At 42.2% G+C, this 14,472-nt stretch overlaps 1 protein-coding gene across 3 annotated transcripts in view; it reads left to right on the top strand.

Moving 5' to 3' along the window:
* The window catches only part of scara3 (scavenger receptor class A, member 3), a 41,238-nt gene extending 29,489 nt beyond the window's left edge, over nucleotides 1-11,749 (top strand). For all 3 annotated transcript variants that reach the window (XM_078399636.1, XM_078399635.1, XM_078399633.1), the window contains 2 exons: nucleotides 1,650-2,696; nucleotides 9,782-11,749. In XM_078399636.1, coding sequence (XP_078255762.1) covers nucleotides 1,650-2,696; nucleotides 9,782-10,179 — 1,445 coding nt within the window. In that variant the 3' untranslated portion in view covers nucleotides 10,180-11,749. The remainder of the gene's footprint in view (nucleotides 1-1,649; nucleotides 2,697-9,781) is intronic.
* Nucleotides 11,750-14,472: the final 2,723 nt, after the last annotated feature.

Below are 14,472 nucleotides of genomic sequence, written 5' to 3'. Positions count from 1 at the left end.
ATTCCTCTCCATTGAAAAGAAGGGAGAAGCTAAATCTCTGGCAAGTGTAACCTGGCAAAGGTACAGTAGACATATTCCACAGCACAAGGATGGCTGAGCTTCAAGAAGCTAGCACATCATGTGGAGTCTAATGTTAATATGCTGTCGGGAAAGTTCTGGCGAGCAACTATCAGGAATTCAGGGCTTCCTCATCCATACATACTGCCGCCGGAATCGCAAGCTGAGTCCCACACGGAGCAGATGGTATTTCTATTGTCTGTCTCCAGTTACACTGAGAATGTGGTGAAGGCCATTTTCCTCAGGTGAGCACCCTCTGTATAACTGGGAGAAATGGCCTATGACTGAGCCATTGAATGTTTGTCTCAAGAGAATATAATTAACGTGTATTTGTCTATGAAATAATTAATCTTGCAAAACTGTACTTGCAAAGAAGTGGTATTGTGGCAAATTGAACACATAGAGTACAGCTGAGGGACAGGCCCTTCAGCCTTTGCAAACTATAATTCACATTTAAACTGCACATCTGCTACATAACCCCCCATTCATAAGGTCATAAGTGATAGCAGCAGAATTAGGCCATTCGGCCCATCAAGTCTACTCCGCCATTCAATCATGGCTGATCTATCTCTCCCTCCTAACCCCATTCTCCTGCCTTCTCCCCATAACATCTGACACCCATATTAATCAAGAATCTACCTATCTCTGCCTTAACAATATCCATTGACTTGGCCTCCAGAGCTTTTCGTGGCAAAGAATACTACAGATTTACCACCCTCTAAAGAAATTCCTCCTCATCTCCTTCCTAAAAGAACATACTTTAATTCTGAGGCTATGACCTCTAGCCCTAGACTCTCCCATTAGTGGAAACATCCTCTCCACATCCACTCTATCCAAGCCTTTCACAATTCATTACGTTTCAATGAGGTCCCCCCTCGTTCTTCTAAACTCCAGTGAGTACTGGCCCAGGCTCATCATATGTTAAACACATTCCTTAACATTCGTTGTCCTTTCATGTGTCTGTCTAAATGCTTCATAAATGTCCTCTTGACAGTGGGTTCCAGCACCTAAAAACTTGTCCATAAATCTCCTTTAGACTTTCCCCCTCGCACATTAGAGCTATGCCCTCGAATATTTAACAGTTCCACAATAGGGAAAAACAAAACTCTGACTATATACCCTATCTATCCATTTCATCATTTTATATTTCTATCAAAGTCTCACAGGCCTATCGACTTTCCATTATTTCTTTTTTCCACGTAAGTCCACCTGGAGTAATTTACAGCAGCCAATTAATCAACCAACATGTTTTGGAGATGTCGGAGGAAACTGGGGCACCCAAAGTAAATTCACCCGACCACAGGTGGAATGTGCAAACACCACACGAACAGCACCAGAGGTCAGAATTAAAGCCTGGTTTCTGGAGCTGGGGAGCAACAACACTAACTGCTGAGCCACTGTGTCACCCTAGTTACATAATCATAAAGATTCTTGTATACATTTGTTAGTTATTGATTGCATCTGCACAACGAATTGCAAGTTACAATAATTACACGAGGAAGTAGAAGGTCAATTTCAGAGAGTGCAACAAAAGTTGAGAGATTTGTAAAACAATATAACTTATTTTAAAAATCACTCCCTCTCGTTCTTAGATCAAAAATCTGTCAGCCACAATTGTTCTTCGTGCCGTGAAGTTTCTCACTTTGCTCAAGAGATTGTTGACTTGCAGAAAGAGTTTGAACAGATACAGCAATTACTTCTGGCACAAGAGCCAGTGCTGGATGAGATCGTTCAAAATCATCAAACACTATCGTCTGACAACCGCAGAATCAGTAAGGAGGTTACCTATTATACAGCGTCTATTCAGCAGATTAACCGAACGATGGAACGGTTTTCAATGAAAGTAAATGGATTGCAAACACTTGTAAAGGAACTCGATGGGTTTATGATAAGACTGTCCCAGGATCAGTATGATATAAGTATTGGAGTACAACATATTAACATCACCACTAACCAGAATTCTGTATGGCTTGAAGAGATTCAAAGAAAAAACGATGAGGAAACCTTAACGCTACGGAAGATAGTGACAGACTGGCAGAACTCGACAAAAGTGTTTGGAGTCTTAAGGGCTGCAGTGAGCAAGATGAATGGCATGGTGAAAAGTGTTCAGAATACTCTGGCCGCCACGCTCCAAACAATCTCTCAGAACTCTGAGTTCATGCACGACTTAACCCTGCAACTCCTGTCCGTGCACGAGCAGTTCGACAATATATCCACCTACCTTGACGACCATGAAGAAAATATTCAGGACATTCTCTACCATGCAAAATATTATGAAAATAGAACAGCAGAGAGGTTTGAAACCCATATGGGGCGAATGGTTTCTCATGAAACTGAAATTAATACCATACTGGCCAACATCAATGCCACGAATAACCACGTGCACAGTATGATCAAATATATCAGCGATGTAAGGGCATCTTGTTCGAGTGGACTGGGAGCGCATTCAGAAGAACTTTACCACCTCAACATTTCCCTCGACATTATTCAGGGCACCACTAATATGTTAAGACAACGCTATAATCTCTTAAGCTCAACACTTAATAAAGAAATAAACAAACTTGGTGTCGTTATGGAAGAAATGAAAATTATTAATTTGCAACATGGGGAAGCAATCAAAAACTTCACAATTTTGAGAGGTGAACATCTTTTACATTTTGTTTTAAATACAAACATGCAGTGTCTGCAGTTTATTTCCAGTTGTTATGGTTGTCGGTGCAACAGTAAAATGGGTGAATGGTGGAAGGATTGAGTGTGCAACTGAATAGTATTTTAAGTCATCAGACACTTGACCTATCTCATATTGCAATGGTTTTGCAGGCCTGCCTTATGTGCTCCTACATAAATCATGTAAAATCTTAATCTCAATTATAGTTCATAATTACTGAGGAGTGTCGCTATTACAGGGAAAAGGCACTTGGGAGCTGAAAGGTCTGAAGGTGGATAGGTCACCTAGGCCAGATGGACTGCACCCCAGGGTTCTGAAAGAGGTGGCTGTTGAGATTGTGGAGGCATTAGTACTGATCTTTCAAGAATCAGTACGTGTGCTTTCTTGGTTCAAGTATGAGCAAAGGATACATAAAACTAATAGAACCAAAAAAGACACATGCCACTGACGCCCCTAACTCTCAAATCTATTGGCCTAATAAAAATAAGGGATTGCCTTTGTAGGACATAGATGAGATGACATTTATGAGGAGGTACGTCATAAACACACAAGTATTTGCAATTTATTTGAATTATGAGTAAAAACTAATGCACCTTGTGTCCAATGGCAATCAGCAAAATGTATATAAATAAAAAACGTTGTATTTATGTAAGCCCAGAGTGCAATTTATTGATTCATCTAACCTCTGACAAAGTTGTTTGTTTTTATATAATTTGGAAGATGCTTGTGAATTATAGATCCTATCCACGTTACAAATGCCTGACTTATAGAAGATGTGCGGGGCAAGTTTTTTTTAAACAGAGGTTATGAGGCTGCTTTGGCAAGTAATGTAAAAGTAAACCCCAAGGGGTTCTACAGATATGTCAATAGCAAAAGGATAGTGAGGGATAAAATTGGTCCATTAGAGAGTCAGAGTGGACAGTAATGTGCTGAGCCGGAAGAAATGGGGGAGATATTAAACAATTTCTTTTCTTCGGTATTTACCGAGGAGAAGGATATTGAATTATGTGAGGTAAGCGAAACAAGTAGAGTAGTGATGGAAATTAGGAGGATTAAAGAAGAGGAGGTACGGACACTTTTGAAAAATATAAAAGTGGATAAGTCTCCAGGTCCTGATAGGATATTCCCTAGGACATTGAGGGAAGTTAGTGCAGAAATAGCAGGGGCTATAATGGAAATATTTCAAACGTCATTAGAAACGGGGATGGTGCCGGAAGATTGGCGCATTGCGCATGTTGTGCCTTTGTTTAAAAAAGGTTCTAAAAGTAAACCTAGCAATTATAGACCTATTAGTTTGACGTCTGTGGTGGGAAAATTAATGGAAAAGATACTTAGGGACAATATATATAATTATTTGGATAATCAAGGCCTGATTAGAAACAGTCAACATGGATTTGTGCCTGGAAGGTCATGTTTGACTAATCTTCTTGAATTTTTTGAAGAGGTTACCAGGGAAATTGATAAGGGCAAGGCTGTGGATGTTGTCTATATGGACTTCAGTAAGGCATTTGACAAGGTTCCACATGGAAGGTTGATTAAGAAGGTTAAATCGTTGGGTATTAATAGTGAAGTTGCAAGATGGATTCAACAATGGCTGAATGGGAGATACCAGAGGGTAACGGTTGACAATTGTATGTCGGGTTGGAGGCCAGTGTCTAGTGGAGTGCCCCAAGGATCTGTGTTGGGTCCACTGTTGTTTGTCATTTACATTAATGATCTGGATGATGGTGTGGCAAATTGGATTAGTAAATATGCAGATGATACTAAGATAGGTGGAGTAGTTGATAGTGAGGTAGATTTTCAAAGTCTACAGAGAGACTTGGGCCTTTTGGAAGGGTGGGCTGAAAGATGGCAGATGGAGTTTAATGCTGATAAGTGTGAGGTGCTGCATTTTGGTAGGACAAATCAAAATAGGACGTACAGGGTAAATGGTAGGGAATTGAGGAATGCAGTGGAACAGAGGGATCTGGGAATAACTGTGCATTGTTCCCTGAAGGTGGAATCTCATGTGGATAGGGTGGTGAAGAAGGCGTTTGGTATGCTTGCCTTTATAAATCAGAGCATCGAGTATAGAAGTTGGGATGTAATGTTAAAATTGTACAGGGCATTGGTGAGGCCGAATCTGGAGTATGGTGTGCAGTTCTGGTCGCCAAATTATAGGAAGGATGTCGACAAAATGGAGAGGGTACAGAGGAGATTTACTAGAATGTTGCCTGGGTTTCAGCACTTAGGCTACAGAGAGAGGTTGAACAAGTTGGGTCTTTATTCTTTGGAGCGTAGAAGGTTGAGGGGGGACTTGATAGAGGTTTTTAAAATTTTGAGAGGGACGGACAGAGTTGACGTGGGTAGGCTTTTCCCTTTGAGAGTGGGGAAGATTCCAACAAGGGGACATAGCTTCAGAATTGAGGGACAAAGGTTTAGGGGTAACATGAGGGGGAACTTCTTTACTCAGAGGGTTGTGGCTGTATGGAATGGGCTTCCGGTGGAAGTGGTGGTGGCTGGCTCGATTTTATTATTTAAGAGTAAATTGGAAAGGTATATGGATAGGAGGGGATTGGAGGGTTATGGTCTGAGTGCAGGTAGATGAGACTAGGTCAGGGAGAATGGTCGGCGTGGACTGGTAGGGCCGGACAGGCCTGTTTCCATGCTGTAGTTGTTATATGTTATATGTTAGGGTGGTGATTGCCTGGAATGTGCTGTCAGGGGAGGCAGATTTGACTAGGCACATTGGTATGCAGTCAGTTTAGTTTATCGTCACCTGTACCGAGGTACAGTGACAAGCTTTTGTTGTGTGCAAAAGACAATACATGACTACAATCGAGCCATTTATATGAGACATGATAGGGGAATAATGTTTAGTGCAAGGTAAAGCCAGCAAATTCCGATCGAGGATAGTCTGAGGGATATCAAAAGAGATAGATAGTAGTTCAGGGCTGCTCTCTGGTTGTGGTAGGATGATTCAGTTATATCATATATATATACAGCCGGAAACAGGCCTTTTTCGGCCTGATAACAGCTGGGAAGAAACAGCAGATAATGGAGGGACATGGATTATGTGCATGCAGTTGATTGGTCGTGGCACGTGTTCGGCACAGACATTATGAGCCAATGTGTCTGTTCCTGTATTGTTCTGTGTTTTCTGTTATGTACCCCCCCCATACGCATGAACGAGTGTTTTGGAGATCAGCAGGATGGATGGGGATGGATTTAGTAGCTGCCTCAGGACTGCTGACATCATGTGCTGGGTGGGTATGGAGCATTTCCAAGGGCCCTCTCACCCTACTATCCTCACTCACCCCCTTCCGAGCTTTAAATACCAGGGGCTGTGTCATGCTGAGAAAACTGGGATTGTTGCGCAGGCTCACTTACTTACATATTAAGTCAGTGAGAACTGTGCCTGCTTGCCCCTGTGCCTGCTTGCCCCCGTGCCTGCTTGCCCCCGTGCCTGCCCGCCCCCGTGCCTGCCCGCCCCCGTGCCTGCTCGCCCCTGTGCCTGCTTGCTCTCCAGTTACAGCAGTTTCTGTGATCCTCTCCCACACATTGTTTTTGTTCATGTCCAACTTACTCTGGGTTAGGTGCTGTTCTCAGGAATGTCATAATGTGGGGACTGCTTGTATATTTAAAAAAACTTCTGGTTTCTTTAGCTTAACTGCCCAACATCAGACTCAAACTGCTCTATTAAAGCTGACCATTTAAATAGTGTTATTTGACCAGAATGTGATTGCAGTTATTCGTGACTTGGACTTGAGTGAACTGTGATAGATTTCAAAATCTGCAGATGACGTAAAACGTGGAAGTGGCGGAAACAGTGAGGAGGATACCAGATTTCGAGTGAACCGGAACAGATTGAGCGTGTGGATACATGGCAGATGAAGTTTAAAGCTGTGAATTGGAACTCGGCACATTTTGGTAGAGAGAACAAGCAAAAGCCTAAAGAATGTAAAGGGTGCAATGTGAGGGCACAGGAACAAAGTTCTAGAACATATAAGAAAATAACTGCAGATGCTGGTACAAATCGATTTATTCACAAAATGCTGGAGTAATTCAGCAGGTCAGGCAGCATCTCGGGAGAGAAGGAATGGGTGACGTTTCGGGTCGAGACCCTTCTTCAGACTGATGTCGGGGGTGGGACAAAGGAAGGATATAGGTGGAGACAGGAAGATAGAGGGAGATCTGGGAAGGAGGAGGGGAAGGGAGGGACAGAGGAGCTATCTGAAGTTGGAGAAGTCGACGTTCATACCACCGGGCCGCAAACTGCCCAGGCCCCCCCCCCCCCTCCCATTCCCAGTCTGACCTCTCTGTCATGGGCCTCCTCCAGTGCCATAGTGAGGCCCGCCGGAAATTGGAGGAGCAGCACCTCATATTTCGCCTGGGCAGTTTGCGGCCCGGTGGTATGAACGTCGACTTCTCCAACTTCAGATAGCTCCTCTGTCCCTCCCTTCCCCTCCTCCTTCCCAGATCTTCCTCTATCTTCCTGTCTCCACCTATATCCTTCCTTTGTCCCACCCCCGACATCAGTCTGAAGAAGGGTCTCGACCCGAAACGTCACCCATTCCTTCTCTCCCGAGATGCTGCCTGACCTGCTGACTTACTCCAGCATTTTGTGAATAAAAAAAAAAGTTCTAGAACAGCAGGGGAGAGGGGTGGAAGTAGGTGGTGAATGGGGACAGATCTTTGAAACTGGCAAGACAAAGAAAGAAAGCTTCAAGTATATGCATTTAGTACAAGAGCAAGAAGCGATATTCAACTTCAATAATGTAGTGAGACACAAAATGCCGGAGTAACTCAGCGGGTCAAGCAGCATCACAGGAGAGAAGGAATTCCTTCTATCCTGACATGCTGCCTGACCTGCTGAGTTACTCCAGCATTTTGTGTCTACCTTCGATTTAAACCAGTATCTGCAGTTTTTTTCCTTCAATAATGCAGTGGTTTGGCCATCATTGTTGTATTGGGTCTTTCTCTGGGCACCAGACTTTAGAAAGGCTGTAAATGTCTTGGAGAGAAAGCAGAAAACAGCCGCTGGAATTGTTCCAGGGATGTGTGGTCTTTATTGCATGAAAATCTGGGGGAAAGTGGAATTGTTCTACTTGGAGCAGAGAAGGTTGAGAAGAGACTTGGTAGAGATCAAACTCATAACAGTCCTTGACAGCCTTTTATCCCGTATCAGTCTTATGCTTCCAAAATAGTTTTAGGACCTTTAAAAAAACAAAGTACAAGCACATTCATTGTGATTTACTGTGCATGCGGTCCCATATTAGGGCGGTACGGTGGCGCAGTGGTAGAGTTGCTGCCTTACAGCGAATGCAGCGCCGGAGACTCAGGTTCGATCCTGACTACGGGCGCCGGCTGTACGGAGTTTGTACGTTCTCCCCGTGACCTGCGTGGGTTTTCTCCGAGATCTTCGGTTTCCTCCCACATTCCAAAGACGTACAGGTTTGTAGGTTAATTGACTGGGTAAATGTAAAAATTGTCCCTAGTGTGTGTAGGATAGTGTTAATGTGCAGGGATCGCTGGGCGGCGCCGACTCGGTTGGCCGAAGGGCCTGTTTCCGCGCTGTATCTCTAAATCTAAATCTAAAAAAATATTCTCACTAAGAAGAGGCAAATGCACAGGAGAATAATGGGCAGAAGGAGGAAAGTAGAAAGGGGCAAAAGTCAGCTTGCTGGACTACTGGCTGATCAGAGGAGTCAATGGGAGGGAGGGTGGGAGGATGGTAACCTGGACAGAATGAGCAGCTGTCACAATGACAATGGGATCTAACGTGGGTTAGTGCAACACCTCTCTCCTCTTGGTTCCACAATACAACCATTCCTCAATTTACAAAAAGGGAATTGTTCCTGGAAAACATTTTATTCAGCACCATTTAGTAAATTGAAAGGGCTGAACAAAGTGGAAATGTTGGTGCGGTGTATTTCTTGGCATAGAGCATGGAGCTCCATTTGTCAGAATGAAGAATAGTGTGAAATGTTGTAGACACATACCTCAAAGAGTCAATGATGTTTGCAGATTGAGGAATACGTGTAATAGCTTTTTATTTTCCTGCAAGAACTTTATTGTAGAGACACGGCATAGAAACAGGCCCTTTGGCCCACCATGACCACTTCGACCATTGATTGCCCGTTCACACTAGTTTTATGTTATCCCACTTTCTCATCCACTCCCTTTGCACTAGGGGCCATTTACAACAACCAGTTGACCTACAAACCTGCACATCTTTGGGATGTGGGAGGAAATCGGAATGCCCAGAGTAATTCCACATTGTCAGGGTGAGAATGTGTAAACTCCACATAGACAACAGCTGAGATCAGGATCAAAACTGAATCTCTGGTGTTGTGAGGCAGCAGCTCTACCACCGTTCCATTGTGTTGGCTTGACTGCTCAAAAGTTGAAAAGCAAATAATGCAGAACGTGAGTTTATGGGTTGAAGTTCTGTTTCAGAAAGCACTTTATTTAGGTTATCACCACTGTATTGAAGAGTTGTGGCTTTGTTCATGGTTTTGTCTTTTTGATCCAGGAAAATCTCTTGTTTATTTACATACGAAGCAACCCACTATCTAGAGAAGAGTACAGAGTTCTGGTGCCCAAGCCAACAGCTCCACATCAATGAACGTCACCACAACAGATTACTTGAACAATTATCTCATGGAGTCATAGAGTCACACAATGAATGGCGGTGCTGGCTCGAAGGGCCTAATGGCCTCTTCCTGCACCTATTTTCTATGTTTGTTTGTTTTCTATGTTTCTACAGTGTAGAAACAGGTCCTTTGGCTCAAATTGCCCACACCAACCAACATGTCCCAACTACATTAGTCACACCTGCCTGCGTCCAGCCCATATCCCACTAAACCTGTCCTATCCATGTACCTGTCTAATGGTTTCTTGCCATAGTCCCTGGCTCAACTACCTCTACTGATCTAATCTACCTAATCTTCTATTTGTGGGATAACGCTGAATGGTGTGTGTGTTTGTGAAAGGAATGTTAAATAAAGTGATTAACTTTCTGATCAATGCTACCAAATTTTATTTATAGATATTCTTTGTTTTTTGTTACGATAGGTTTGCCAGGACCTCCTGGACCAAAGGGAAACAGAGGAGAACAAGGGGTAAAAGGAAAGGTTGGATTTGCAGGACCAAAGGGTGAAATGGGTGACATGGGACCCATGGGAAAACAAGGTGCACGAGGTTTGGATGGACTCCCTGGTGATGGTGGAGAGAAAGGTCCAAGAGGTGCAGTGGGAGAACATGGTCCCAAAGGAAATAAAGGGAACTCAGGGAGGCCTGGTGTGCAGGGTCAAGCTGGTCCTAAAGGAGACAGAGGACCACAAGGGAAACCAGGCCCACTTGGTCCCAAAGGGCAAACAGGAAGGAAAGGAGATACTGGATTTCCAGGTTCCCCGGGACTTAAGGGGGAGATGGGGAAAATGGGCCCTCCAGGACCACCAGGATCAACATAAAACGAAGCACTTTATTTTGTTTTAATTGGTGATTTACTTATTGTATGTTAATTATATAACCGTGTATCACAAAATGTATGCTTTATTTGCATTTTAATCAGCAGAATTTAATGTCAAAACTATGAAACAGATTCAATTAATCTGAGGTAGTCACCGTCACTGACATGTGAACTCCTGGTCACATGCAACTTTTAGTTGCCAGCAATAACTTTAAAAAGTCATTGTTGAAATGTATTGTACACAGTAAACGTCATGGCAGTGATTAAATGTCGTTTTGGTTTGACTGCTAAAAGTCAGATGGTTTTGTCGATTGCTACAATCTAGAAACTGGCCCTTCAGCCCACTCTGTCCATGTTGACCATCAGGTGATAGACACAAATTGCTGGAGTAACTCAGCAGGTTAGGCAGCTTCTCTGGAGAAAAGAAATAGGTGACATTTCGGGTAGAGACCCTTCTTCAGACCATCAGGTGCTCATCTATACTAATCCCATTGCCAGCACTGGTCCTTAGCTTTCTATGGCCTAGCAATTTAAATGCTCTTCTAGATACTTCTTAAATGTTATGATGGTACTTGCCTCTACTGCCCTCTCAGATAGTGTCATTCCTCTCAGATAGTGGCATTCCAAACTTCAACTATCAACTGGGTGAATTCCTTACATCGCCTCTAAATCTTGTTCTACTTACATTAAATTTATACCCTCTGACTATGCACACCTAATACAGGTGTTGTGCAGTTAAGAAGCTGAATGTCTATTTTAGGCCTCCACAGTGGCATCAGTGCAGTGGAGCGACACAGGAGCTTTGCCTGATCCATATAGGGTTCTTAACTAATCACTGAATGTCCTTACAATAAAAATAAATACATTGTTGCTTTGATGCCAGAAGAGCAATTCCTGATTGCCACTTTCTGAGGTTGGCTTTGGGCAACTGCATCAAAATAAGTTGGTCACTATAGGCAAGCTTGATAGGTGCTGGACAGATTATCAGTTAAATTAATAGTAAATGGGCTGCACTTTGTGACTCTCCACCATAGTCATAGTGGGGACCATTGGATGTATACCCTCATGCAAAATATTCATGTACCATTTGAAGTTGCATCTGTACTGGCTTATTCTGTTCTGAAAACTGGCTATAGTGTGGGATTTTACACCTAACATTTAAATCCATAAACAAATTTTATCAGAATGTTTACTGCCTTAAACATTAAGTTCTTTTAATTTGTTTTAATTTCCATCCACTTTTAATGCATTATTTGTTTCTTGATTTACATAAATAGTGTTAAATTCTGAAAATTTGTTGTTTCAAAGCGTTGGATTGCTTCAGACTTACTCCTGCGAAAGATATCCCACGTTTAATCACCGCGCTTATTGGGAAATGAATGTCAAAGCAGCATGAAAATGTGCCAAGTTCTATGATAGTGCTTCACAGCTTTGACACTGGAATTTAGAAGGATGAGGGGGGATCTTATTGAAACATATAAGATAATTAGGGGATTGGACACATTAGAGGCAGGAAACATGTTCCCAATGTTGGGGGAGTCCAGAACAAGGGGCCACAGTTTAAGAATAAGGGGTAGGCCATTTAGAACGGAGATGAGGAAGAACTTTTTCAGTCAGAGAGTGGTGAAGGTGTGGAATTCTCTGCCTCAGAAGGCAGTGGAGGCCAGTTCGTTGGATGCTTTCAAGAGAGAGCTGGATAGAGCTCTTAAGGATAGCGGAGTGAGGGGGTATGGGGAGAAGGCAGGAACGGGGTACTGATTGAGAGTGATCAGCCATGATCGCATTGAATGGCGGTGCTGGCTCGAAGGGCTGAATGGCCTACTCCTGCACCTATTGTCTATTGTCTATTGACATCGGTGCTACTGAGTAGTTTGTCATACAGAATACTGTTCAGGGGTGGGCAGGACTCGCCCAAAAGGAAAAATGTGCTTTTGTTTTCTTAATGGGGTGCTTGTTAATAATTCAGTGAATTTACATTATATAACACACAGATTAGAATATGTGACAATGTTGCTGCATGATGCAAACACTCTTATTGCCTAATACTATAGTGATGTTCTTAAATATATTCATTATATTTTTGCAGGGATAAGTATCCTTTTGCTAAAATAGTTGTCTGTTGTTAAATGCAAGTCCAACTCATGGCCCAAAAGTCAGAGGTTCGACTTTGCCAGCAGTCCAAAAGAAAAAAAATCTTAGCACTCCGAAACAACATCTTCCCTGCCATTACCACCATACCATATCAAATAAATAAAACATGTTCATGCACTCAAAAACTATAAAAGCTTCCTCTAAAATTGACATGAACTTTATTTGGGACTGTAGGAAAAAAATGTTTTTGCTTTAATTTACAAAAATGTGACGTAACCTGAATGTATTTAAAAAAAACATGTGCTTCCATATTTGCTGAAAATCTGAAAAATTCAAGCAAAAACATGTACAATAATGCTTTGAACAGCTTTGATCATCTCCCTCACTTAATATCTTTATTGCTAATACATTAGGGACCATTCCTGCTCTATCTGGGAATAAGCAATAACAAGGAATAAGTGATATATATTATTTGTATGCATTCATTACATTTTATTTTTTCTCAATACAAAGTAAAGAGCTGCAATAGCATAATTTTGGCAATTAAATGATGTTTTATTTACCTTCTATCTAGCCAGACATTTGTGATAACTACAGGATGATAATTAGTCGTTTCACTACAGAGATGCATTACATCAAATGTAAATAATATATGTCATTTGGTGCTTTGTTTTCATTATGATACTGTTATAATAGTTATATCCTGAATTTGATTGAACTCTACCAAAAGTTCACATGCTGACATTAATCAGGTTATCTTCATGGTGCTCTTCAATCCTTTTAATTAAATCCGTCACAACTTAAAATAAATTTTAAGGTTTGTGCTATTTTTTAATTCATATATCACAGTTTGAAATATTTTCTGCAAAATGAAGTATTGTTTGATTATGAATTGGAATACTAACTGATTTCCTTGTGTGTAACTATGTTTAAACTGCAACTGGTTTGCATGCTGTTATAAATGTCATCTAACTAATATAAGCTTTGTAACTTGTTATTGTAAACAGGTATCTGAAGTCCAGACCAAATAAATTTAGTATGCCTTACCATATTATTGTCCTGCAATAATTTACCTAGAAGCTGGGGAACATAGTTTCCCTCAATGCATATTTCCCTACGTGCTATAACCAAATTATAGACAAATGAAGCAGAACCGGTATTGTGTGAAACTGACGGTAACCTCTGACAAGAAGAGTTAAAACCAGAGATAGACCCAAAATGCTGGAGTAACTCAGCGGGACAGGCAGTATCTCTGGAGAGAAGGAAATAGTCAAGAGTATAAGAAAATAACTGCAGATGCTGGTACAAATCGATTTATTCACAAAATGCTGGAGTAACTCAGCAGGTCAGGCAGCATCTCGGGAGAGAAGGAATGGGTGACGTTTCGGGTCGAGACCCTTCTTCAGACTGATGTCGGGGGTGGGACAAAGGAAGGATATAGGTGGAGACAGGAAGATAGAGGGAGATCTGGGAAGGAGGAGGGGAAGGGAGGGACAGAGGAGCTATCTGAAGTTGGAGAAGTCGACGTTCATACCGCCGGGCCGCAAACTGCCCAGGCGAAATATGAGGTGCTGCTCCTCCAATTTCCGGCGGGCCTCATTATGGCACTGGAGGAGGCCCATGACAGAGAGGTCAGACTGGGAATGGGAGGGGGAGTTAAAGTGCTGGGCCACCGGGAGATCAGTTGCGTTAATACGGACCGAGTGCAGGTGTTCAGCGAAGCGATCGCCGAGCCTGCGCTTGGTTTCGCCGATATAAATAAGTTGACATCTAGAGCAGCGGATGCAATAGATGAGGTTGGAGGAGGTGCAGGTGAACCTCTGTTCAACGACAACGTCTTTCAAGGAGAGTAAAAATATATAATTATTTTCTCTTGTAAAGTTTATAAGGGAATACATTTCCTACCTTAATCCCCTGAGGATGTCCTAGTATGTATTCTGTTTTTGTAATATTATAGTGCTTTTTATTTATTGGTTTGTTGTCTCCAAGAACCATAGCATGACCAGGCGCTCAGGCTAATGTTGATACTGTTCCTGGCATCAGACTGACTGCTGCTTCTGTTTGTGGAAACTAAAGCAACAGAGCAGCAATATCTTTATGGACATTTTTTAGATGAACTTATTTACAACTATCAGACAGGAGATCTATCATCTGTTTACCTTCAAAGAAAATTTAAATTAAAAATTAGGTCAGACTGAAGTTT

Source organism: Rhinoraja longicauda, chromosome 5 (assembly GCF_053455715.1).
Source record: "Rhinoraja longicauda isolate Sanriku21f chromosome 5, sRhiLon1.1, whole genome shotgun sequence".
Lineage (NCBI taxonomy): Eukaryota > Metazoa > Chordata > Chondrichthyes > Rajiformes > Arhynchobatidae > Rhinoraja > Rhinoraja longicauda.
The sequence above is the reverse complement of the archived record's forward strand: the minus strand, read 5'-3'. Positions and strand labels throughout refer to the sequence as shown.